Below are 26912 nucleotides of genomic sequence, written 5' to 3'. Positions count from 1 at the left end.
TAGAAAAATCTTGAGTTCAAATTGTTAAAAAAAGAAAGACATTTTTAAGTCAGGCTGGCATTTAGATACTGCCAAGGCATGGCTAAACCAATGGAGATTGGGGGGAGGGGGCAGGGGGAAAGAAATCCAGTAGAGAATTCAAATATTATAAAAATACCTTTTTTTTTTTTTTCCTGTTGGGTTTTTTGTTTTGTTTTGTTTTTTGTTTGTTTGTTTTTGGTTTTTTTTTTTAAAATGCAGCAGGATGCTGACTTGCTATTGCTAACTGAAGCATGAAAAGAAGGTATAGACCGGTTGTCTTTGATCCTTGAATATCTGAAACAAATTCAATGTAAAGCTGAACCAAGTTTACCACACAAACAGCGGTGGCAGATTTATTTCACTTGAGATACAAATGCATGTCCACGTGACAGGCATAATCTGACCATGAGGTGGAAGAAATGTTTCTATAAGTAAGCGCAGGGAAATAGGGCGAGAGAAGGCTGGCATGGTTCAACATTCTGGATTCAGAAACGCACAGTGCCCCACGTGTGCCTCTGCACACAGGCCGTGCATGAGTCTGCACTCCCTATATGCAAACACGGCATCTTTCAGCAAGATGATCCAGAATTAGAGTTTGGTGGCCCACTTGTTTAAACTGTTAAACTTATTCTTCCATGCTGTTACTCTTCTTCACTTTCATTTTCTGCTTCCAAATCAGAATCACCATTGATTTCCTTTTCAACAGTCATGTCTTGTTCATCAGATTGCTCCTCTTTTTCTTCATCTTCATCCCAGTTTTCCTGGTGAAAAAATAAACAGGAATGTTTAAACCTTTTACAATCACAGAATTTCTGTTACAAGCAAATGGGAGAAGATCTGATCCAACTCCACTTACATCTGAGTCTTTATCTGCAATCATCTCATCATCTGAGCCTTCCTCCTCCGAGGATTCTGCAAAGAGAAAACAATCCCTCAGTCTGGAGAGCAGACTTTAAAATGTCACTGTGCAAACAAAGCCCAACCCCACGTGCCACTAAGTCTCCAAACTGTGCTACTTCCATTCCAAAACTAATTCTACCCAAAGATTAGCTTGATCAATATGATTTAGGAACAAGTCACTTCTGTTAAGTTTACACACTATGAAGTTGCAGTAGACACAAAAGGCCAAATTGGAAGTGTACATGCACACACACTGACATCCGCTACGCTGACGTCCTGTTGACTCAAACGTGAAAGTGCCTTGACTGTTTCTACCATAGCAGAAGGGCAGCTAACTCTAGGAATTTGAGGTTGCCAAGTTAAGCAGCATACTGAATTTCCAATGAACTGATTCCTTAATTTGTGAAGCAGGGGTAGGAGGGAAAGAAAGGAAATAAAAGGAAGGGAAGGGAGGAAGCCAACTACAAGACGCCCGCATCATTAACCGCTGACTTTCCTGCCATGGACTTCCCACAAAAGCAGATTGTACACACAGAGAAGCACAGGAGCACGATGAACAGTCATCAAGTATTGGCTGTCACGTGAGTTCAGGAGCTGAGCTACACGTAGCGTACAACACTTACCATCCTCATACACCAGCTTCGCAGTCTGATTAACCTCAGTTACATCCTGAACTGTTTCCGATGCTGCCACCTGAATGGAATTTGCAGATAGTCTTAGGTGCAATCATACAGTCCAACCTTAAAAGTCCACAAAGCTCATAACAATGTAAATGAAGTCTGCATCAAGTTTAACACACATTAGTTCATTTATAGTAGTACTTTAACAGACAAACAAGTACAAAGGACAAAGTAAAATTTTAGAGGCATCTGCTCTGAAGTGGCCCAGTACCTCCTATCTGTTCTCCTTTAGAGCTCTGTGGGTTAGCAGACACATTTGGCAGGAAAAAACGTGTTACACTTCCAGTGAGCGTGGACTGACTAGATAGTCCACGAAGTGTACCGCTTTGAGCATTATCAGCATAGCTGTACAGCAGCGCCACTAAGCTGCTGATGACAGGTCCCCGTAGATGTAATCTCAACAGGAGGTTAGGTCTGCAGACAATACTTCCACACAGCCCATATTTCATTTAGTTGGAACTCACCTGCGTGACAAGAATGAAGAGTCTTCCATGCAGACGGGAAAGCTTTTGCAAAGTTTTTACTCTGCTCTCCATTAACTGGTATAGCATTCCCAGCTGAGGAATAAGGTCTGGCAACTTGGGAAAAGAGAGGGATGAAGAAAAATGAAGCGGCTAACCAACACATCACAAATGTCTTGTTTTAAAAATTTTGAACTACCTCTGTATGTTTGGGGCAAGCAATCCTTGCTCACATTATTCTAGACAGAAGGGAGAGCTGAGGGTTCACAGAAACCACCTGCAGCCTGATCAGTTAACGTTTAGCCATGTTCAGACATACATCCACTTTCAAAACCTGGCAATTCTTATACTACTTTTCCTTTCCACAGTCACTGCCGTAAGCAGGTGTCGAAGCACTGTTCAGACAGCTGTGTAAAAGGGAACGGAATATACACCACGGTACGAATGCAGCCCCAGCAAGGTGTGCAAGTTCTGACGCACAGCAATCCTATATTGAGTGGGGGGAAGAACTAACAGTGCCAAAATTCCTTTTTCTTAACCAAGCAAGAGTGTTTTATCCATCACTTCCAAGGCAAGGCTGGACTTCAATCCAGAAGCTACTCATTACTTACTACCCTGCCAGCCTTGGCACACCTTTACCCTACAAATCTAGCCATACCCAAGATAGTTTCAAAATGAGCATTACAACAGCAAGGCAAACTTAGATGTATCAGATTTAGCGACACAGACTAGATTACTCTTTCACAGTTATTTTGCTCCCTGACTCACAGATAGGGCATAATGTATCTTGGTTTGACATTGGGATGACTGTAGTTAAGACAAACAATTTATAACCAATGTGCAGCAATTTGGCAAAAGTGACAGAAGTACAGTCCTCTGTACACTGATTTGGGCACTGCCCTATGTGGAGAGCAGGAGACCAATTCCTGAAAGAAGAGCATACATAGATTTAAACATTTCAACCTAGTCTTACTTACGTGCATTAGCATTAATGCAAAATACTTACTGTGGAAAGGTAGGATGCATGCAGAGTAAAAACAGATTTCAGCCATCGAACCATTAGTGAGGCACTGGAAAAGAAAAGTAAATGACATCAAAGAGATACTGGCTGAAAAAAACCTACGTCACATTCTAGATGCTAAGTAGTTCTATAGAAGGTGCTCCTCATTCATTATATAAAAAGATAAATGCCGGTGGAAATAGAACAGCTTGGCTATGCAGATAAGATACCTATGTAAGTTGTTTGTTAGGAAAAGAACAGACAGTTAAGCGAGGGATTAAGCTAGATGTGTTCAGGGGTCTGTGTTTCTGATATCCTTTATGGGAGACTTCAATGAATGAAAGATCAAAGCATGCTACATTTCTGTCCACCTACAATGAGGAAATTTTTATTTAAGAAAAAAAAAAACAAAAAAAAAAACCACCAAAAAAAAAAAAAAAACCCAAAACCACCCCACCAAAAAATACCAAAACCCAACACAATTAACGACAGCTCTTCTCAGTAAAGCTATCATTATAGCAATATAACAAGATGGGGGAGCAGAAGAAGAGCTGGTTTTGTTATTAATTAGACACCGACCAGGAGAAGTCTAAATATATCTGATAATTAAACCGAACAAGCTATACTGATAGTTATTTTATTTTACATACTGATCAGGCATGCAGTGCTGATATTCTAGGACTTCAGATACATTCTCAGGGTTATATGCTTATTTCAGGTATCCTTTTCCCTTTTTAATTTCACTTCAGCTACTCTGACAAAGTGCTGCCTTAATAAAAATTACTCTTTGCATCCACAATCAGGTGAGAATCTTTACCTCAAGATGCTGCAGTTTAATTAAAGCTACTATGGAAATCAATCATACAGCTGGAGGGAGGGACCATAACACACACACTAGAAAAGTTTCAGGTGAATTAAACCGTAGTTGAGTTGTTTCTTACCTGTACGGGTTGCCCTGCAATCTCTTTGTAAGCTAAAAGGACAAAAATAGTAAGCAATAATTAACAAATACATAATGAGTTTAAAAACCCAACATTACATCCATGTGACAGCACCAATACTGGGGCAGAAAGATCTCCAGGCATTTGAAGTTTGCTAGGATTAACCATTGCCAGACTCCATAATATTACACTGCCAGCTCTACCATCCTATATGCAGGCTAGTAACTTGCAGAAACCTAGTTTCACTGGAACTCTTAACAGGAAATACATCCAGTGAAACTTAAAGTTGGCAGGAATAAGTAGAAGAAAATCCCTTTGTTTATGTGTCTCTGTGTACCTGCCTACTAGAGCAGTTGTTACAAGGTGGACAAGTTGGGGAAACAAGTGAAGGTAATATCAGGCAAAGGCTATTTCACAGAACAAATCTCAAGCTCTGGAGAAGACAGTTTCATGAAGATCTGTCCATCCACTGAGACTATATAAACACTTGCACTTAGCTTCTCTGACAAAGCTCCTAGAGAAGAAACGCTGCACCTCATTAACCTAAGTCAAAGGAGGTGTCACAATACATAAAGGAAGTCTAAACATTCAAACCCAAGCTATCTGCATAGTTCAGTTAAGATTAGTACTACAAGCAAAAACTAAATCTTACTTGTGGCCAGCACATTAAAATACAAGAGAAATCTAACCATTAACTTATGTTATAGAATATCATTCACATAACAAGAGCAACTAATCCACGTTCAGTTTAAACGAAGTAGTATCTAGATAAGGCTAATCATCAAAATATTTCTGCCGAAATACAGATTTTATTTAACATCACTGAATAAGCAGTTCAGAAGCCAAATTCCTTTAAAAATTATTACTAAGTGACATCGCAAAGTCTACATATAGCAACTGGGCTCCTGTGATATCTTCAAAAGAGGAAAGAAACTGCCCCTCAATTTCCAAGTGTCATCTAAACTCACTGCTCTAAGTATGTATTCTATTTTTCTTTCTCTCACATGACTACCTAGCACATTTATGCTCATGTAACTTGCTCTGGCTAGCACTGCTATTGTCATGTTACAAATTATCACCCATTTTAATAGTTTTTTAAAAGATAACATAACAGTAATTGTTTGCCATGGACTAAACAAGCTTTAGCTTAACCTCTCCCTTTTGTTTTTCTCACATAACCATTTAAGGTAGCATTACATGATCTAATGCTCTTCCTAGCTTTGACAGTGGCAATTTGTCCTTTGGTGAAGCTTCAGCCAAGGAAGATAAAGTGTATCAGAGACAAATCAAGAACAACTTCTGTCCTGTAAAACTACCAAACCAAATTCATTGGTAAAAATAGAGACATATCCTGGATTTTCCCTAGCTAGAATGCAAACCTAATGTGGCTTGTGTGACAGTACAAGAAACGCAGTCTCTCCTACCTCATGCAGCAGTGGAATGACAGCATGTATAGGCATTCTGGCTACTGTGTTCTTTATTACATTTTCCTTTCTTGTGTTAAGCACTCTCTGTTAAAATGGAAAAATATGATCAGAAAACCATTCAGTTTTAACATGTGTGTTAGCAACGAGCACAAACAAAAATTTCTGACTTTAAATCTCTTTCTACGCCACTACCTTTGTACACTCAGATGAGGATAACAAGTAAAGGAAGATTTACTATGAAAAGGAGCTCAATTTTTCAAGTCAGCTACAATTAACAAAATAATACACTTGATTAACCCATCTGAAACAATCTAGCATTGCCTCTAGTCCATCCACCCTGTGTTAGAAATGAAGCATCATAGGCACATTAAAATTTCCCTTGCCATTTTCTGTGCTTGACTTCTGTAAATAAATGCCTTTCACCAATATCTGTGACAAGTAATTTCTGTTCAGCATCAGGTTCTTAAGATTTTATTTCCCTGCCTCAGAATTATTATTTCTTCCTAGTCCAAGTGCAACAGTGAGCTTTTTCAAGTGAAATTGTTGTCATCAATGCATTTTTCAAACAGTATCTACTTAGCAACCATACACTCAGGAGATTAAGCGCAGATTATGCTCCAGCTCAAGCTAAAGGGAAGATGGCTGCATTAATAACATCACTTGTAAAATATCTGAACTGTGACATAACAAATTTATCAAACAGAGGTGCCTCAGAGTTCATGGACTGACTCAGAAAGCAAGGTAGATAACAAAATAGTAATACCGTTAGAATCATTTATAATACCACTGCCTTGAGTAGCAAATCGGAAAAAGTAGCTGGGAGAAACAATAGGTTCTTGACTGTTCAGGCTCCCCAGCCTTCAGAAAGGCTCCCCACGAGTCTGAGTGAATAGATTAAACAGCATACAATGATCTTGTAACACTTACATTTAAGATTTCTGCATCATTGCTTTCCAAGCCCTGAACCAAAAGTACCGCGAAGCTATCTGTTTGTGGAAGGCCACCTGGAGTTTTCACTTTGCTCACATCAATATCCAATGCCTCTAGACGCTCTTCAATGCTTTCCTGCAGATGGTAAACAAGGGCAGTGCTGTTTCAGTGCAGTTTCTCAGAAACCTCGTCTGAAAGCAAAGTACCTAATCTACAGCATTCCCTCTGATTTTGCTGAAAAATAATACAAATTTTGCGTATTCTTTTAGATGTACTGATAGAGAACAGCCTGAGAAAAAAGATGAAGTTTTAACTGAAAAGCAGTAATGTACCTTAGCACAGAGAGACAGACACAAGTGTATGACAAAGTTCTGCAGGAACATGGCAAAACTATGGCCAAGGCACACAGGGCTTAAATGATGGAAAAGTTTTCAGCAGAGGGAAATCTCTTTTATACAAACAGATGGCATCAGTAACCTTGCTTCCACACAAAACAAAGCAAGTTCGCCTAAAGAAGTTATAATGATTATATATGATTCTAGTTTTTCTATTATTGCTGTGTTTAAAAGAGGAAGCACTTTACCTCTGTCTCTCCTGGTTTCCTCTTGTTTTTCTTTTTCTCCTTTCCCGAGGATGGAGTTTTGACAGCTGTACTATGTCCTGGAATGCCAGGCACTAGAACTTTGGTGTCTGAGTTCACAACAGGTGTCTTTACCTGGCAGACAGAGATAACCACATTTGCATGAATTACAAATATCTTGAGCTTTCCTCAATTCTAAACGCTGATTTTATTCTGAGATTCTAACATACATGCTAAAATCAGTCTGACACAAAGCATTTTCTTGACATATATATTAGGGAAAATCCTACGTTTTTAAGACCAATTAATAACCTCAAGCAAGAGTCATCAATTTTTCATAATGAACTAAAGCAACAGTCTCTTTGGAATCACCTGTGAATCACTTTTCTTACAAGCTTGTTCCATAAAATTCCAACTAAGTGTTTGTATCCAACAACAAATATCTGGATGTTTGCTAGCAACAGATACCACGTGTACTAATAATCAGGCCCATAAATTGTATGCAGATTAGTTCAGCTTCCACTAGAAGGTAAGAACAGATCACGAACAGCAGCATAACTTAACAGTGAAAGGTAGCTACTCTTCACTTCAATTCCACTAGTTTTATTCTAGGGATTGCTCAGACGCAGAACTCAATACTCTGAATTAGACTAAGATCACGATGACAAACAAGAGCATCCTTAGGTCATACCAAACAAGCTGTGCTATCCATCTTCAGTGAACACAAAGGAGATAAAATTTTAAAGGCAATATGTTTAATAACCAAGTGCTTCCCTGAGCCACAGAGGATGTAAGGGAGTATGCCACTTACAGAATATCAAGAATGCTACCTGCTGCTTCCAGAACACTTCTTTAACCACAGCACTTCTGTACAGGCCTTTCTTTGAAGTACTTGACTAAACTTCTGTACTTATGGGAGTCCTGCTGGGTTGATTTTGTAGCTCAAAAATTTTACTGTGGAACAGCAACGGTGTTAAAAATACTACCCTCTTTGCTCACCACGCTAATCACTGACCTCCCCACAAGGCATGCTCAGACAGCCAAGAGAAATCAGTCTTCAGTGGAATTCAGCAAAAAGCGAAACCAAGACAGATATCATCACTGCATGCCAGGAAGTTCCTACACCTCTCACTGCATTTCAGCTCTGCTACCCACCAGCTCCAGGACTGAGGAATCAGCACAAAACCCCACCTGGTGGATGGACCACCAGATCTAGTAGGTAATTTGAGGGTTAGAAAAACAGCGCTGTCTGCTCACTTCACTGATACTGCAAGCATTTCAAATCTTCAAGGCCTGGAATATGCACACTGACTAAGAAATTCTCAGCCTGTCTCTAAACTCCTTGGGGATCCTGCATGACAGAAAATGGTGTCAAGGGGCCTCAGTTGATACTGTTGCCATCTAATTGTCAAGCCTATATTCCCAGGTGCCATATTCCTATGAGTAGGAACACGTGAAGGCCACCTTGAGAAAGAGACAAAATGACATGCCCTTTAAGGCTCCATTACACATCCCAACTTCACCCCAAATCAGGGTCAAAGAGACGGTACAAACTGACAGACTCTAGGGGAAGGACTGATCTCAAGCAGAAAAGAAATCATCAGCCAGTCCTGTCTATCAAGCAGAACTGCTGAGAACAGGACTTGCGATGAGCTACAGGAGGGTAACTGTGTGCAAGAGCATATTAGCACACACAGCAGCCATGAAGCACACTTTACCCACACTTGTCTGAGTGCAATGGACATCTGTAGCCACCACAGCAGTTCTGAGCCAGAAATCCAACCTCATTTTAAAAGAGCAGTGAATTCTACCATTTCCAAAGTAAAACAAGAGGAGCAACAAAACAGCATTTCATGCAGAGCTCACCTTTGTTAGAGCAATATCTGTTTTAAGTGACAACACTTTCTGGATGTCCCTTATCAAACATACGTGGGATTCAGTGGTGTTCAAAGACTAGAAGGACAGGAACAAAACCAGTTAATATGTTTGAGATTCACCCTTGTGATCCATTACCCTAGTGAAATATGAGAACAAATTTCAGCAGTATAAAGCAGAATGAACTTTTTTTTTTCATTCTAGAGCAGCAGCTGCTTTGCACATCTGCCTTTTATTACCAGATTTCTATGCTCTCCAAAGAAGCTCACACAGGTAAACAGAAACAGTATTAAAAACCATTTAAATGGCCTAACTCAGTGACAGCTGAAATGGCAAGAAACAGCCAGCAATAATGTCAAGTTGCATTTTAATTGAAGGAATGGAAGAATACAAAGCACCTTTCAAAACAGCTCCAGGGCAACAGTCACAGCTCCCAGAAAAGGAGGAAGGAATAAGCTTTGTTTTGTTACACAATTTCAAAAAGTAAAAAAAAAAAAAAACCAAAAAAAAACAAATAAAAACCCCAAAACCAAACAACAACAACAACAACAAAAACCCAAACCAAAAAACACACCACACCAGTACAACTGAGAGCAGTATGCGGTCCATATTACAAAATCCAAAATCTCTCCAGTAAGTTTTACATACCACTTTCTCTATGATAGGCTGTAAGGTGTTTCCATACACAAGCAGCAGAGATTGTTTGTCTGTGCAAAATGCAGCTGCTAGAATAGGGACTGGTTTTGGTGTAGGGTCCCCTTCATTTCCAGGCGTTGCTATCTGGATAGTACAGTTTGATGTTAAGGGTTTTTTGCAATAACTGAAAAAAAAAATAAAAAAGGAATGAAAAGATTCCAAGAGGTTTAGTTCCAGCACCTCAGTATCTTGCACACCTAAGCACCTCCATTAGTCAGTCCTCAGCAAACTCAGCCAGTTTTCATGTTTTACAGATGGCTAAGATGAGGTACAGACACACTAAATCTTGGCTAAAGCAACACTTAATATGAAAGTGCAGCACAGCCCCCAACAAGTAAGTTCTGAAAAGAATGTGTCCAGTAACCCCAGAAAAATAACCAGATGGAACCCAGTTTGTGAACAGATATAAGAGCTTAAAGGCAGCAGTGTGACAAGACTGAACTTTGCCTTACAGTAATCCCAGACCTTTCCCAAAGAGGCCCCCAAGATGAAAACGGACTTACCCATTTAAGATATGCTCAAATAAATGCAACTGCCCATCTCTGCACACAACTGCTAACTTCACAGGCTGAAAGAAGGCACAGTAAAAGATTTGCATTAGATCAAAGGACAAACTTCCCTAAGTACAGGATATCAAGAGACAGTTGCATGGCTATGATTTGACTTTTTTTCAGTACCTAAACACATTAAAAGAGAAATAAATCCGTAAAGAAGATCAAAGACCCTAACACCTCAGGAACACTTAGTACAACTATTAGGAGACAAAAAGATAACTCATAAATGTACTTTACTGTATCACTACTGATATATCCAAATTTGAACAGTTTGCACAGTAGCAGACATAGGTCATCATAAGCAGCAAAGTTCAAAAAATATGGTACCAAACATGTCTAAAGGCACAGATCTACAAAGGCGCCGACACTGTAAATATGCTTAGAGGAAAGAAACTGAGATGACTACTCTGAGCAACTGAATGACACGTGTAGATTACAGAATACTCGTATCTCCAGTACATGCAGTAAGAGGAGCACAACTGGAAACACAGAGAATATATGATGAAATACTGGTTTTAGAAAAGGAACCTAAAGGCAGCAAGAGAAAAATCTTTTAAATAATTACTTAAACAGCTTGTGAACGTGCGTTCCAGTTTTGGCTAGGATAGAGTTACTTTTCCTCATAGGAGCTAGTATGTGTTGGAAACAGTGTTGATAACAGGGATGTTTTAGTTACTGCTGAGCAGTGCTTACACACTGTCAAGGCCTCTTCTGCTTCTCACACCACTCCACCAGCGAGTAGGCTGGGGGTACATGAGAAGCTGGAACAGGACACAGCTGGGACAGTTGACCCCAACTGACCAAAGGGATATTCCATACCATATGACGTCATGCTCAGCAATAAAAAGTTGGAGGAAGAAGGAATGGGGGATGTTTGGAGTGATGGCATTTGTCTTCCCAAGCAGCCATTACACACGATGGAGCCCTGCTTTCCTGGAGATGGCTGAACACCTGCCTGCCAATGGGAAGCAGCGAATGAATTCCTTGTTTTGATTTGCTTGCATGCGCAGCTTTTGCTTTACCTATTAAGGTGTGTTTATCTTAACCCACAAATTTTCTCACTTTTACTCTTGAGATTAACTCTCCCATTCCACTGCAGGGAACGAGCAAGCAGCTGTGTGGTGCTTAGTTGCTGGCTAGGGTTAAGCCACGACCACATCTTTCACATGCACACATTTTTCATAAGACAACTACTTTGAAAGACTTGTACTTGCTGAAACAGAGAGGTCTGGGGAATGCATACTGCTATTTAACTCATTAAAGGCTAGTTAATTCAAAATGCAGTTTCACTGTTAAAGCCACTTGAGATCAGAAGAAAAAAAAAAAAAAAAAAAAAAAGGACCATACCCAAACTGGATTTTTAGGAAGAATTATTTTGTGGGTTTTTTTGCTGCCAAGTTCTAACAACCATTTTGATTACCAATTTGTTCTAAAGAGGAAACAACTGACATTTCTGCCATCACAAGCAAAATTTCTGAAGAAAACACTGAATTGGCACTTCGTAGCTTTGAGAATGAGTATTTCAAACTATCAGCTTTATAAATGCACCTGTAATAAATATCCTTACACCCATGAACTGGCATTCAGATCTCACCTCTGCGTAACAGAACTTTCTTTACACCCTTAAAAGGAAACTGATGTGACAATTGAAAATTGTTGAATACATTTGGTTACAAACTATTGCTCCTACCTCTTCTTTGACTTCTGATACGGTTAGGTCAATAAAAGTTGGTTCATCTGTTACTGTGAAAGACATCACGGCATTCTTTTCTTTCCTATCTGATCTAATCTGCCTGGAAGACACACACAGTACACATTATTTACCACAGCACAAACAGCACCCTCTGCACCTGAAAAGCATTATAAAGCCATTAAAAGCATTATAAATCATCAGTGACTGTGGTAGTATCTACCCCACCCAAAAATATTCACACTCTAATTTCAGCTTTCAGTTTAGAAACTGTTCTAAATTCCAAGTGCAAAGTAACTCTCAGGTGAAATTTAGCAAGAAAACTTAGCATAAACCTTACAGTAAGTACAAAGAACAAGGAAGTCTGTTACACAGTGCGTTCCTGGCATACACTAGCAATTCAAATGGCAACTGGAAGCATGCTCAGACACAGCCAAGGAAATTCATGTCTTCATTCAATAATCAGTGAGTTGAAACCACCATTTAAATGATCATCACTGCATTTCTCCAGAGTGCCCCTTCTGCTTAACCTTCTGTTTAATCACAGAGTTCAGAATATACTTGCTGAGTCTATCCTCAATATTGATCATAATCAAAGTTACAAATTATGGAAAGCTTACATACCATACACTCAGTAATCGGTCATGTATAGCTCCAGACAAGAAATAAAGCCCTGTGATTCCATCAAAGGGCTTATTTTCATTCATAGGTTTCACTGTGGTAAACATTAACGACGACACTGACGTAGCATGGCCTGTGAAATGCTTAGAGGAAAAAAAAAAAAAAAAAAAAAGAATTGTTAATTGACATAAGCTGTCATATGGTAAAAATCAAAATATTAGTTAACAAAGAACATTAGGAAAGATTAAAGTCTTACTAAGTCAACAAGGACATTTCGGTGATTTTTTTACTAGTGATGAGCTTCCCTGCACTTCTGTATTTCAAGGAAACTTTTTCTGACTCTCCAGATATTTATTAGAATTTTAAAAGTTTAATAGGGAATCAAAGGCAAATTCACTGGGACTAAGTCCATGCAAAAGAAATCATATCTGCCTGTGCTGCTGTTACTGCCAGAAAGCACTTCCTCCCTGCCCCCAACTTTATACTACAACTTTTATAATGAAACTAGTTTCATAGTTTCATTTTCAACTGCAAGATGAACGCACAGGGCTGCTGACACACTAAGGCTGTTCAACACCCCACCCCTCAACCCTAAAAAAAAAAAAAATTGGTTCTTCAATCTACTTTCACAAGGAGTGGTTTTGGTCATCATAGGATGCAGACATAGATGGCATTGGCATGTGCCAGCAAGCCCACAGTAACAGCACGTGTGCACATCTACCTGACAGCAAGTACCAGAAAATTCAGAGACTTGCTGCATCCTGCCTGCTAGCAGGCAAGAGAACTGCTGCATTCGCAGAACAGCTAAAACATGGTAATCTGCTCATGTCTGAGCCCTGCTCAGGGAACAACAAGGTGTTTGCTCCTGTGCCTTCCAACTGTTTCAACAGCAAAACTAATAAGGCGACCAGTTACATGAAGTTTAGCAAAGAAACCTGAAGGCTCAAGGAAGGACTCATGTTAAAAGTCAGGGAGCTCATGCACAAACCCCTGCCAGCAGTAACTGATACTCAGTTCTATTGGGTTTGTGTGGCAAGGTTTTGGTAGAGGGAGGGCTACAGGGGTGGCTTCTGTGAGAAGCTGCTAGAGGCTTCCCCTATGTCCAAGAGAGCCAACGCCAGCCAGCTCCAAGATGGACCTGCCACTGGCCCAGGCCAAGCCCATCAGCAATGGTGATAATGCCTCTGTGATAACGTATTTAAGGGGGGAAAAGCAGCAGCAGAGAGAGGAGTGAGAAAATGCGAGAGAAACAGCCCTGCAGACACCAAGGTCAGTGAAGAAGGGGGCATGGGCTAGTGCTCCAGGCACTGGAGTAGAGATTCCCCTGCAGTTTGTGGTGAAGACCACAAGAAGGCCCGCTGTCCTGGAGCAGAAATCCACCTGCAGCCTGTGGAGGACCCCATACCAGGGCAGGCAGATGTCTGAAAGAGGCTCTGGCCCCATAGGAAGCCCGCACTAGAGCAGGCTCCTGGAAGGACCTGTGGACCCATGGAGGACCCATGCTGGAACAGTCTGTTCCTGAAGGACTGCACCCTGTGGAGCAGTTTGTGAAGAACTGCAGCTGTGGGAAGGTCTCCTGTGGGAGGGACCCACACTGGAGCAGGGGAAGAGTGTGAGGAGTCCTCTCCCCAAGGAGGAAGGAGAAACAATGTGAGATGAACTGATCACAATCCCAATTCCCCATCCCCTGTGCCACTGGAGAGAAGAAGGTAGAGAATTCAGGAGTAAAGCTGAGCCCAGGAAGCCGGGTGTGGGAGAAGATGTTTTTTGAGATTCGGTTTTGTTTCTCGTTATCCTACTCTGGTTTGATTGTTAATAAATTAAGTTAATTTTCCACTAGTAGACCCTGTTTTGCTCGTGATAGTAATTGCTGAATCTCCCTGCCCTTATCTTGACCCACAAGCTTTTCACTAAATTTTTTCTACCCCAGCCCCCCAGGGAGGGTGAGTGAGCTGCTGTGTGGTACTTAACTGCTGGCTGAGGCTAAACCACGATAGTGGTGAACTGAGTTCTCCTGCTAGGAGGGTATCAGAAAGGGCCACAGTGAAAAAAGAACAGCATCCATCTTTCCGCTGCAGGTTTGAGGAAGGGTGCTGGCAGCATGCTCAGACACAGCCAAGGAATTTAACGTCCTCATTCAACTCTCAGCAAGTTGAAACCACAGTTGAGAGCATCATCACAGCAAGAGCTTCCAGCACTCCCAGAAATGCCAATTGTCTCCTCACACTCAGTGAAATTTTCAGATGTCCTATCAGGAAGGACTAGATACGTAATATCACCAATCAAGAAGGCTATTTTTTGGATCTAGTTTAACAAAGTTACTTACTCTGTAGACTTCTTTGGTCTCCAGGTCCCACAGTTTTATGGTTCTACCAGCTGACAGCAGCATTTTCCCATCTGGACTGATGCATAGAGAAGTGACACTGCTATTGTCGCCTTTCCACTTGCTAGAATTTGGATGGAGGTGTTTTATACAAAGCAAGAAAGATGAAGAAATAGAAAAAAATAATGTTCATTAGCATAATCTCAAAATGCACATCAACCATGCTGGAAAATTTAAGGTAAAAATTATTTTTTAAAAATAAGTAGTCAAAGATTACATCAAAGATATTCTGTTTCTGCTCTTCTTCAGATTAGTTTACATAAAAATATAGCAACTCAAAAATATAAAGCTATTTAATACTGAACAACTGTTAACTTGTTTTTTGCCTATTATGTTCTGAACTCCTCTTTCAAAGTTCTCTACCACTCAAAATAAGGTAAGAGCAGCCATACCATTTCAAGATTTCTCTTTTGCACCATAATCCAGAAAGCTTACACCATTCAGAAAAGCCTTCTCAACACTAAAATTCAGAGTTTCAAGACCCATTCAGTTCCTGGCCCTCTTCCCAAGTCTCTCAATGACACTGACAATTAATAAACTTTGCTCTAAAGTTCTACAGTTCAAAGCACTACTTAAAAAAAAATAAAATAAAACAAAAGATGCTGCCATGAAAAGCTTGCATCTGCTTTCAAAGAATCTGATTACTACATGTTCCTCACAGGACAAAATTGCAAGGAAAGCATTAATACAACCCTTTACACTTAGGAAGCACCCTGTAAACCATCACATTCTGATTGTAAACAACTACTCTGGAAATACTTCCAAATAATGTTCACATGCCCAAGCAGTGCCTCTCCTGTCTTCCAAACAGAGCTCATTTACTGTATCACCTTTAATTAGGTTTCATAGAAGCTGGAAGTTTTACTGTCTACAAACTTGACAAACAACATTACACCTTACAGAGAGTATGACAAGACTTTTAATTCTCTTCCAAATAAAAAGTCAAGACTAAGAATTTCAAACCATTTAATATTGTAAACCCAATGTATGTTTAAATTTACTAAAGAGACTAGTCTAAACTAGACTGCAGAATATAAAACACAGCAAAAATGTGTTAGTTTTCACTTTGCATACTCTTTATATAATTTTACAGGAAAGAGTTTTCAACAGGTTTGTCATGAAACAAGAAGATGCATAAGGGGATGTACAGAAAGCCTCTGAATATTTAGAGTATTTAAGACACCAAAAAGCTACAACCAGAGAAACAAGAAGTCATCCAGAATGTTTTAGACTACCTCTCTCCAACAACTTGTCTTGCCTCTTCAGAGCCTCTCTCTTCCCCAACAGCTTGTCCCTCTGCCAGAGGTTTCAGTGTGTGCCACTTCAACCTCCTGAAGCAGTTCTATGGACTACTTCTACAGTAATTAAGAAAGTCAAGCCTAAAGCCATGTGGTTTCAGTTCCCTATCTAGCAGTCCATACCTCTACAGGAAAATGCCTAGAAGCCTGCAAAGCAAAAGAGGTTGAATACAACTTCTCTACCCCAAGTGCAACCATTCCGAATTCTATGTGGCATATGTAAGGATTAATTTCCAGGTCCTGACAAGTATTAAAGAACACAGGCAATCTCACATGTACGTTGGGCACGAGCAATTATTTTGGGTAGTTTGTTCCTTCTAGTTCCATCAATTTCCGCAACATTTTAGAGAACTGTTTTCTTCTACTCTTTCTAATTTCATTTACTTCAGATATGACCCATAATATCATAAGATTAAAATTTCAGGTAAAAAGCATGATATTATATTCCTGGTGTACTTTTAATGTATACACTCCAGGAATGATTTTTTTTGTTGTTGCCATCTTTAAAATTAAAGAATGCCTCTAAACACCTTTTATAACCACAGCCCCCAAAAAAGCAGCAGTATGGGACAGAGGCAGAGGGAAACACCCAAGATGAAGAATGACAATAAAAATTCTCATATTCTCCGAGAAATCAGCAAGACTGGGACCCATCTCAAGTATTTGTACATCAACACACATGCTATAGGATACAAATAAGGTGAATTAGACGTCTACGGACAGCTTCAGAGCTTTGATCTCACCGGGATCACAGAAAAATAGTGAGATAGCTTGCAAGACAGGAGTGCTGCAATAAATGGACCTTTAGAAAGGCACTTCAGCAAGGACATGCCAGGAAGACAAAAAGGAGAGAGGTTTCTCCACACCAAAGCATAAATGCATGGAGCTTTCCTCTGAAATAGGCAAAAGGCCAGCGGAGAACTTAAAGGTAAGTATGAGAACAGACCAACAAGGGTGATGTGGTGGGCAAATGCTACAGATTGTTCAATTAAAAAAGAAATAGATAAATCTTCATAATCCCATGCCCCGGTTCCTATAAGGGGCTTTCACCACGTCAGCACTCCTGGAAGGGCAGGAGAAGAGGGCACAAGAAGTCCCAGAGATTGCTGTCAAGTGCTGAAGACCTTTTCTTGATGAAAGTGATTTACAATCATACCATGAAAGATGCTTTACTGGTTCAGCTACTCAAAGAAAAAGAAAAGAAAAGAAAAAAAAAAAAAAACACACTAGTCAGGGATGTGACGGTTGACAACAACCTCCAGCTACAGCAACCACAAGACAATGGAATTTAAGACCCTAAGAAAAATGAGCAATAGAAACAGCAGAACTACAAACTTGGACTTTAAAAGAGCAGACTGCAACTTATTAGAGAACTGATTGTCAGGATCCCACTGGAGGCTGCCCTAAAGGGCAAAGGGGCCCAGGAAAGCTGGTTGCTCTCCTAGGATAACCTCATCAAAGCAAAAGAATGGTCTATTCTGAGGAGGAGAAAATCATCAGCTATTGCAGAACACTGGCTTGGCCAAGTGGGTAACTCCTGACTCAACTCAAAAACACAAAAAAGATGTATAGAGAATGTGAAAGTGGAGATAGGGTGCACAGAGGAATATAAAAATATTGTCCAAGCATGCAGGGACAGAATTAGCCAAAGCTTAGCTGGTGTTCAAATCAACAGGGAATACAAAGGCCAACAAAGGGACATCTACGTAACAGCACATCAGCAGCAGTAAGATGATGACTGAGGAATGCATGGGCCTGTTGCTGAATGGAGTAGGGACCCATTCAGTACACAAAAAGGCCAAAGCACTAAAGAGTAAAATCTCTTAGGCCTCCCGTGTTCCCAAAGCTAGTGCAAGAGTCAGAGGGAGCACAGCACTTCCGCCATAGTAAAGGCAGATCAAATTAGGGATCACAACAGCAAATCCAATGCAAGCAACTCCTTAAAACTGAACAGGATGCATCCAGAACTCCTAAGGCCAGAATTATCACAAGACCAAACTATCATTTTGAGTGGCCACGTAGCTCAGGAGAAATTTCAGATCATTTGAAAAGAAAAAAAGACAAAATATATCCACAAGAAGAAGAATCTAGAGAATCCAGGAAACAACAGGGAAGGTTATATAACAGATCCACCTGGAAGCCATTTCCAGGCACACAAAGGCCAAAAAAGTCACTGGGAACATTCAGCACAATTTACAAATGGCAAATCGTCCTTAACCAACCTGACTGAGTTCTTAATGAGATAACTGTCTTGGTGGATGAGAGGAGAGCCATGTATGCCATTTAAGTTGACTTTAGCAATGTTTTTTACATGTCTCACATAGTATCCTTGCAGCCAAATTGGAGATATATAGACTGAATGAAAGGACTCTAAGGAGGGATAAGATTCCACTGGATCACTGAGTTCAAAAAGTTGTGATCATATGTATGAAGTCCAGCTGGTGGCACTCCCTAACGACATTCCAATATTGTTTAATATCCTCAGTAATTGCCCAGATCTTCATTAATGACCTCAAAACAGGACAGAATGGACACACAACAAGTTCACCAAATTAGGGATACTAGTTGATATGCTAGAGAGCACGGCTGCTACTCAGTGGCATCTCAGCAGGCTTGTGAAATAGGCTGTCAGAATCTCAAAGCTCAAAGGAAAATTTAAAGTCCTGCACAGGGGATGGTAAAATCCCAGTACAGGCTGGGGACAAATGGCTAGAAAGTAACTTTGCATAAAAGAAGCTTGCAGTCCTCATAGTCAAGCTGAACATGAGTAAATAGCGGGTCCTTGTGGCAATGAAGTAAACTGCATACTGATTTGCATTAGCTAGAGTGTAGTCAGCAGGTCAAGGAAAGTGATTCCTCTACTCTGTGCCACACTTCTGAAATTGCATCTGACCCCTATGTCCAGTTTGGGACAGTAAAAGAATCATAGAATCACAGAATGGTTAGGGTTGGAAGGGACCTTCAAAGGTCATCTAGTCCAACCCGCCTGCAAGGGCAGGGACGTCCCCAACTAGATCAGGTTGCTCAGAGCCCCATCCAGCCTGGCCTTGAACGTTTCCAGGGATGGGGCTTCCACCACCTTTCTGGGCAACCTGTTCCAGTGTTCTATAACTCACATTGTAAAAAATTTTTTCCTAATTTCCAATCTAAATGTACCCCCCATTTTAAAATCATTACTCCTTGTCCTATTGCAACATGCCCTACTGAACAGCCTCTCCCCATCTTTCTTGTAAGCCCCCATGAGGTACTGGAAGACCGCTATCAGGTCTCCCCGGAGCCTCCTCTTCTCCAGGCTGAACAGAAAGCCACTGACATAGCGGAGTAAATCCAGTGGAGGGCCATGAAGGCAGCGTAGGGACTAGAGCACAGAACGTAAGAGGAAAAGGTGAGGGAAGCGGGTGTGTTCAATCCAAAGAAGATAAGGCTAGGGGGATATTTTATGGCCATCTTCTGCTACTTTACATCAGGGTCTCAATTTAATGGATGCATCTCTTTTCTAGGCAAATCAAAGAGGCTACTGAGGATGGGCTGTTTGCAGTGCTCACATCATCTTCAATAAAAATGACAGAGCTGCAGTAAGAATAACACAACAGTGGGAAATGTTATGAAAAATAAACAATGGCATAAGAGGAGGGTCAAGGTGCCATCACACACTATGCTTCTACTGAATTAAGATAACCAGGATCATTAGTAGAAATCTTAGTTTCTTCTTTAAAGTTTAAAAACAGTTTGACTTTATTACAAAAGAAAGCAAATGCCTACACCAGACATCTTGTTACTCTGCACTAAGCTCTATTTTGCTCAACAGTACTTTAAACAGTAGCAGCCTGCTCAGACAGCCAAGTGGAACTGTCCTCACTGCACATCAGTAGTGAGCGAAACCAAGTGGGTTATCATCACAGCAAGGCCCTCTGAGCAAACGTGAGTGCACGGAACAGATTTAATTGGGATGAGGTGTTCCAATATCTGCTCCCCATATTTCCAAGGATATTTTCTAGAATTTAGATTTTTCAGCATCACAAAAGTGACTGGAAGCCCATGACCCACTAAAAGTTAGCATGGAATGACCCAAATCCCTCTCAGTGCAGTTACTTGTTTCATCTAGTCTTCCCAACACACAGAGGAAAAAAACCCAACTACAAGACTTACTCTTTTATCTCTTAATAAAACCACTTCCAGTCTCAGAAAAATAACAGCAAACAATTTTGTACAGTGGGCATGAATGCTGGATAGCAGAGTGCAGCATTTCAAACAGGACCTCACTAAAACCTGTAACGGAGGCAATACACAAAAGCAAGTGTAAACAAATTTGACCGAAAACCAGCATCACTTACCACTTTACTTTGCAGGTCTGTGTGTTCCATTCCACAATGTGTTTGTCCTCTGAACAGCTATACAAGCAGCAGTTGTCGTGGTGCCATCTCACACAGTTTACTCTACTGTCATGACCACCATCCTACAAAAGGTAAAAGAGGGTCAACTCATTAATAAATGAAGAAGTCTCGATGACTACCAAGTCTTCCCCACACCAAAATTGTGAACAAGCTGTTCTTTCAAGAACTAAATTCAAATCATTAGCAACATAAAGAGAGTGTCATTTTAAAGATCAATATACATACACAGTTATGCAAGTTAAAGCTATTTCATATTTTGATACATACACGTAAGTATTTTAATTAATTCTTGATCTAGCACTTCAGAGTTAACAAAAAAAAAAAAAACATCCTGCTCACTATTTTTATGCACACAGACAAACAAGGCTGTCTAACAGTATGAAATTTGCTCAAAGGAAAGGCTAGCACAGATGTCTTGCTGACAGTCATCTAAGTGCCCAGTTGCTTAAGTACATTCAGAGATGAGTAGCCTTCTCTTTCTACTCAGCATTCAAGAGTGAGCTATCATCAGATCACAAGACCCTACAACGGGGTATTATTCAGCTTAGACTGCTCCCAAAAGTGTCTCTGCAAATCAGCTTTGAACTAGACAAAATACATAATAGCAAAACGTTTTGTTCAATAAGGACAGGTAACAGTGATGGCTCTTATTCTAGCAGGAATAATCTTTCAGCTCAACCTATCTGTAAAAAACAAAGTATTCACACAATAACATCTGCTATCCTGCTCTTATGAAAGAGCAGCCAGTGTTTTCAAACAACTGAAACTGTAAATTTTAACCTGAAACTCCTTTTTCTTCACAGTTTTCAGACATAAATACATCTTTTCAATAAAACAGAGTTGATATTTGTTAGTTAGTGTCACTTGCACATATCACGATTTTAAGTCATTGCTTTCTCTAAATTCAAGTCCATCACTCTACATACAACTAACAGTTTAGAAGCAAAAGCATGCCAAAGTATCTCAAAGTACTGCACAGAGTCATTCATACAGATTTATTTTGCTTGTTATGTTACTCCAGACTAAAACCAAGGTACTTAAGAGTAACAGGGAAGTTACCAATGAGATACGCTGATTTTCATCCAAGAAAAATCAAGTGCTGAGAGAGCTCAAAAGCTTCCACAAGGGAGGTAAGTTTACAGAAGAGTCCACAACACCTTCCCTTCAATCCTTCCCTCCTCTCTCAAAATACTGTGCAGGAACTGAGGGTACAACACTCTCACAAATCACTTAACTCTCCAATTAGGCATTTCATTATTACTGTTATTTTTAACACAAAATAAAAATTCATACACAATGTTAAGGTACCGCATTAACTTCAAAACCAAGATTTCTCAACATATACATACTGCTAACAATGGAAAAAGCACTGCTTGAACATTCCCCAAGCACCTGAATTACTGCACCTCCACGTACGCAGCTATTAAGAAAAAAAAAAAAAGGGTCTGAATAATTAGGTTAGCTTATTTCATTTTTGAGCAGCAGAAAAAACAGCAGAAACTGACTGAAAACCATCAGTATTTGGTAGCACGTGATGAAGAGTGTACTACTTACTAGCTTGCTCTGTAGTTCTCCCTTTACTGTGCTGTACAACAAAATGCTACCAACTGCTGTACCAATAGCCAGGGTATCTAATTGGTTCTCTGCTTCTGCAACTTCAGACTTCCGTTTTTTCCTCTGGGGGCCATCCTGGAAAATAAAAAAAATAAAAAAAAAAAAAAGAGAAAATGTGAAATAAATTAGTCTGACCATCTAGTCTCACTGCTAAAGTAGAGGGGAAAAAAAACTTCTGTAAATTTGAGACCCTGTCAGCCAGCACAAACTCTGCTAGACACAAAACGAAGACACTGAAGTGCACAGCAACCTAGAAACGCACCTTGTACCTCCACGTACAAGGTAATGAAGTTGCTATGAGTCACTTGCAAACATTTGGTGGAGGCCATTTTGCTAGCCTAGCCATCACATATATGAGGGAAAAAAAACACATTTAATTTTTCCACAGAGTTTGTGTCCCAGAGCCAGAGATACAGATTAATACGATCAGAAAACTTCAACCACAAAACGGAAACACTCGATCAAGAATGATCAGTTTGTTTTTTCTCAAAACCTATTCAGAATAGTCTTGCAAGTATTAAGTATTCATAATGCCTCTTAAAAAGAAAGTGCTACCCCACTCCACAGAGGGAAACAACCAGGACTCAAAGCTAAGTGCTCTGCTCAAGTCCTGTCATCAGTACCGGAGGTCCTCCTACGACCAGGCCATTCTTAAGTCTTCACCCTCTTGCTCTGCAAGTGCTATCAACCGCTTCAAGGAGGGATTTCACTTCCATCTCTCTTAACCAAAATTAGATGAATGCAGCACATCACTGGGAAGGGGAGAAGGAATAAAACTGGCTCTTGAGCCTGTAAAACTAAAATAAAGAGGGCAGAAGAAGCCACTACAGTTATACTCACTGGGTTAATCCCTCATAACTAATCACACACACATTGAAGAAAAAAAAAAAGAAAAAAACTGTTCAAGGACTTCAGAAGAAAAAAAAATTATCCCTAATGCTACTGATCAGTTTTTAAATTGGACTTTGGTAAGTCTTACATTTGTTATGTCACAGCAAAGCACTCTCTCCAATAAAAAAAAAAAAAATTACACAAAAGCTAATGCTTCTTCTACACAAGAGATGTATTTACACTGATGAGCAGCCAAAAGAAGCCAAAGGAGACTCTGATAAAATGTGAGCAAATCTGTGCAAGCTCCATGTGGTGTAGCTAACCTGTCATACAACAGACATCACATAGAGAAGGTAAATTTCTACTCGGGGCCAGAAAGACAACGACATTCGGGATTTGGGAGTTTTCACCATAACTAAGATCTAAAAGTTTAACAGTTCAGGATAAATACTCTAGTTCTCTGAAGTGGGACTTTCTTTTCCTCTGTATTTAACACAGACAATACCTTCTGCAAGGAAGACCGTTTCGGTTTAGGCCAATAAATACCAAAATGCTATACAGGTACTTTTACATCAGAAGTAGGCTCTTGACAAAAAGAGATTACATTGGGTTTATTGCAAGCATTTGTTTAGGCTTCATCTTTCCTGGGAAAGAAAAATGTTTACAAAATATTACAAAAGCATAGGTGCTGAGAAACCATGACAGTCGCCATGCACGACCAAGTAAGTTTTAAGACAATATATGAGAAAAGACTCAAGTAGTTAAATTTTTGGCAGCAATACCAATTAAGCCATCTTGAAACTGCTGTCTGACATGCATAGACAAGGGCCACATAGTCAGTAGAGATGCAAGTACAGTTTATCTGTTTTCTGGTACTTTTCCATCTCTTTACGTAGTTTTTACCAATTACCCCACACAACCCCGCTGCAAAGCAAAACCACAATTAAGAACAGATTTTATTATCTTCCCTTGCATATATATTTTAATTAAAATTTGTTAATCCTCCATTTCAGTTTTTTATGGCCAATTTCCCTTGGAACAACCCAAAGGTACAACAAAATTCCCACTAAAGTCCACAGTTGGAGATTATTTGAAAAAAACACCCCAAGAGCAAAAAAAAAAAAAGAAAAAAAGAAAAAAATCAGACTTCTCTACCCTGCATTCAATTAGTAGACAGACCGAATGCTACCTGCAGTAGAGACCCATGTGGGATTCACTTGTGGATCAGGGTCTTAAAGGTAGGAGTATCCTGTTTTAATGGATAGGACAGGACAAGGGAGGGGAGTTGAATTACATCAAGTATCAGTTTCCTTTTGATTTTTTTTTTTTTTTTCTCCCCAGATTTATGGAAACTCAAGCTTATGTAGATAACCTTCAACTTTGCCTGAAAAAGTACAGTGTTTTAATTAGCAGAGATGATTAACAAGTTATTTGAAAAGGGACTGTACGCATATTTTTCCGTAATGTCCTTACTTGAGTAGGTCAGCCACTGACACTTGTTTTTTAAAAAACAGAAATCCAATCTCCGCTACTCACATTTGAAGCAAAGCACTTAAAACACCAAAACAGGGAGAAGCCTAAAGAGTCTTGATAGTTGAAGACGACAGCCATTGCAGTTTATTAGGAAGAAAGTGTAAAAGTTGGTGGTCCACGTACTCTTGCACAAGGCACCACTTCATGGACCAGGAGATGGTGAACGCTGCAAGCAGGAAGCACTGACACTACGAAAGCACGTGTGCAGGGAACATCCAAATAAGCTGCCACTGCATCAGCAATTTCAGGACCTGCAGTTCAAAACTTAATTTCTAATATTCCCCTGTAACACATGGCCTTCATTAACATGGCAGCAGTCCAAAACATACTTAGTTTAGGTGTAACGTGGCCAAACACCATTTACAGATAACTGCTGGCACAGTTTTACTCCAGAACACCAGATACCAGTACTACCTAGAGAGATGTCAACTCTCCAGGAACAAAAAAAAAGACAGAAAAAAAGACTAAATGTCAGAAAAAAAATACATTCAATAAAATATATTTGGCAGAACCATCACAACTTTAGTTCTTCAGTTCAGTCCAAGGACAAACCAATTAATCATAAGAGTTTATGGCATAATTATTCCAAGAAACAGTATGTTTCTCAGCTCCACTTGAAAACCTACCAACTTTCACACAGCGGACAGCATTCAAACTGCTAGAATTAGAAAGCACTGAGAGGCAGCCAAATGCTGTCTGATTAAGTCCATTTTCCATACAACCCTAAACAAGGTTAATTTGGAGCATCTGTGGGGTTTAAGGGTGGGTCTCTAAATAGGGTTAATTTCAAAAGCCACTCAGAAACCTTCTGTGCTTGAGTTAGGGCACCACAGCACTGCACTATGATAGCTTAATTTTTATTTCACACAGAACAGATTAACCCCATTTTCACATGCCAGTTTCAGTTTATTTAAGAGTGAAGGAGAACCTACACAACTCTGCAAATAATGCACATACCCTTTTTTGTCAAAGTTATGTGACAAATGAACGGCCAACCTAAAACTAACCCTTTCTGCCACGTTCTTCAAATGTTCTGGGAGTTTTCAAAGTTCAGGGACTAAGCTGCTCAACTGAAAAAAAAAATGAGACAATATTGTCTTCCTTTGAATTGGTAATCTGTGTGTTAAACATTCTGAAGTGCTACTTACAGTACTTCAAATATACTAAATCGTTTAGATACCAAAATGCATTTTAAAAACCCCTCCCTACTTCTCATGATAAAGGGGGTGGATTTCACATACAATTTCTTCGGAAAAAAAAAATGTATCCCTTGGATAAAGTATGTGCTAGCTAAAGAGAATAGAACTACTTCAACATAAAGAGGATGAAAAGGTACCTTTCTCCAGATATTTTCAGGTCAAGTCCTCACCTGAGATGAAGTTAAGTAAAACAAGTTCAAGGCGGAGAACATTCAAGCCCTCTGATGGGTGCTCTGAATAAAGCTGCTGAATACCTTCTTGCAGGATTCCTGAGCTCGGGAAGACGCGTCACGGACAGCGTAGCAGCTTGCATGGAAATACTTCCAAGGGTAAGGAAGTGTGGAGAGATACTGCCTTTACTGGAATGCGAACTGTACATAAGCTAAGCAGACACACAGCAGCCGACCTGTTCTGTAGCATCACCTTTTTGATTAAGATGAGATGTGCCATGAAGTATCATACCTCACTCCTTCAAGGAAGGCTTCTTCCATACACGTTATACGAAAGACAAACGATTTTACACAGTCAGCGCTTCTGTTGATAAACCTCGGGTTTTGTTGTTGTTTTTTTTTTAAATAAAATAAAATAATAAAACTTCCAGTGCCGCTTCCCCCACTAACACGGGAAGTTTGCCTTGTGAAGAGCAATCCTGTGGCGGCCCTCTGAGAGGAGTGGATTCCCCCCACACCCCGCGGGATGTCAGGCGTGGACATGCCCCAAGCACCTCGCGAGGAGGGAGGGGGCCCGCGACTGAACCCCGCGGAGCTCCGGTCCTCCCCACGGGATCCTTATCCCGTTCCCCCGCACCGGGGACCCCGCATCGCCGCTCCCCGGCCTGCCCGGCCACGCCGACCCCCGCCACATGGCGCCGAGAGGGCGGGGTGAAGCCGAGCGGGCCGCGGCCACGCGTCGAAGCTACGTGGGTCGCCACCATCCCCATCCCACTCCTTCCCTTCTCCTCAGTGTCGGTCGTGTGTGTGTGCCCCCCTGACACGCACACCGCCCGTACCTTGCTGGGGGGCGGTCGTCCCCCCGGCGGGGCCCAGGCCAGGCAAGTACAGGCAGCGCTGAGGTGGGCGGAGGGCACGTATTCGTGCTGAAGGCGGCTGTTCGCCGTCTCCCACACCCGCAGGCGCCCATCCGAAGCGGAGATGGCGAAGAGACGACGCTCGCTGGGGGAGAAAGCGCAAACGGCCCGCGCCGCTGCCGCCGCCTCCCCGCCACACGCTGCAGCCGCCATGGCGCTCCTCGCCCGGCCCTCCCCCGCCGGCGCATGCACGGGCC

At 40.7% G+C, this 26912-nt stretch overlaps 1 protein-coding gene and 4 non-coding genes across 7 annotated transcripts; all 5 read right to left on the bottom strand.

The window, feature by feature from the left end:
• Nucleotides 1-343: 343 nt before the first annotated feature.
• On the bottom strand, nt 344-26874 carry WDR43 (WD repeat domain 43). 3 transcript variants are annotated; one of them, XM_086743217.1, is made up of 19 exons: nt 26638-26743; nt 25799-26112; nt 22006-22140; nt 20392-20513; nt 14703-14823; nt 12380-12519; nt 11756-11858; nt 10015-10079; nt 9464-9635; nt 8807-8893; nt 6944-7075; nt 6358-6495; nt 5428-5514; nt 4004-4035; nt 3069-3132; nt 2066-2179; nt 1545-1614; nt 878-933; nt 344-782 (listed from the first exon to the last, which is right to left on the bottom strand). In XM_086743217.1, exons 2-19 carry the CDS (start codon nt 25838-25840, stop codon nt 663-665), a joined length of 1800 nt encoding a protein of 599 aa, XP_086599343.1. In that variant the 5' UTR covers nt 25841-26112; nt 26638-26743; the 3' UTR covers nt 344-662. The 3 variants fall into 3 exon arrangements, with proteins under 3 accessions (XP_086599343.1, XP_086599344.1, XP_086599342.1); XM_086743218.1 differs by having other exon boundaries at nt 25799-26109; nt 26638-26693; XM_086743216.1 differs by lacking the exon at nt 25799-26112 and having other exon boundaries at nt 26638-26874.
• LOC147601293 (small nucleolar RNA SNORD53/SNORD92) lies at nt 7969-8047 on the bottom strand. The gene has a single exon (XR_015258346.1). It is a non-coding gene; the product is annotated as a small nucleolar RNA SNORD53/SNORD92 (small nucleolar RNA).
• Nucleotides 12175-12258, bottom strand: LOC147601292 (small nucleolar RNA SNORD53/SNORD92). The gene has a single exon (XR_015258349.1). It is a non-coding gene; the product is annotated as a small nucleolar RNA SNORD53/SNORD92 (small nucleolar RNA).
• On the bottom strand, nt 14478-14561 carry LOC147601291 (small nucleolar RNA SNORD53/SNORD92). Its single transcript, XR_015258348.1, has one exon. It is a non-coding gene; the product is annotated as a small nucleolar RNA SNORD53/SNORD92 (small nucleolar RNA).
• Nucleotides 19885-19962, bottom strand: LOC147601290 (small nucleolar RNA SNORD53/SNORD92). The gene has a single exon (XR_015258347.1). It is a non-coding gene; the product is annotated as a small nucleolar RNA SNORD53/SNORD92 (small nucleolar RNA).
• Nucleotides 26875-26912: the final 38 nt, after the last annotated feature.

Source organism: Chlamydotis macqueenii, chromosome 3 (genome assembly GCF_036417535.1).
Source record: "Chlamydotis macqueenii isolate bChlMac1 chromosome 3, bChlMac1.mat, whole genome shotgun sequence".
Lineage (NCBI taxonomy): Eukaryota > Metazoa > Chordata > Aves > Otidiformes > Otididae > Chlamydotis > Chlamydotis macqueenii.
This window is presented reverse-complemented; position numbering and strand designations above follow the sequence as displayed.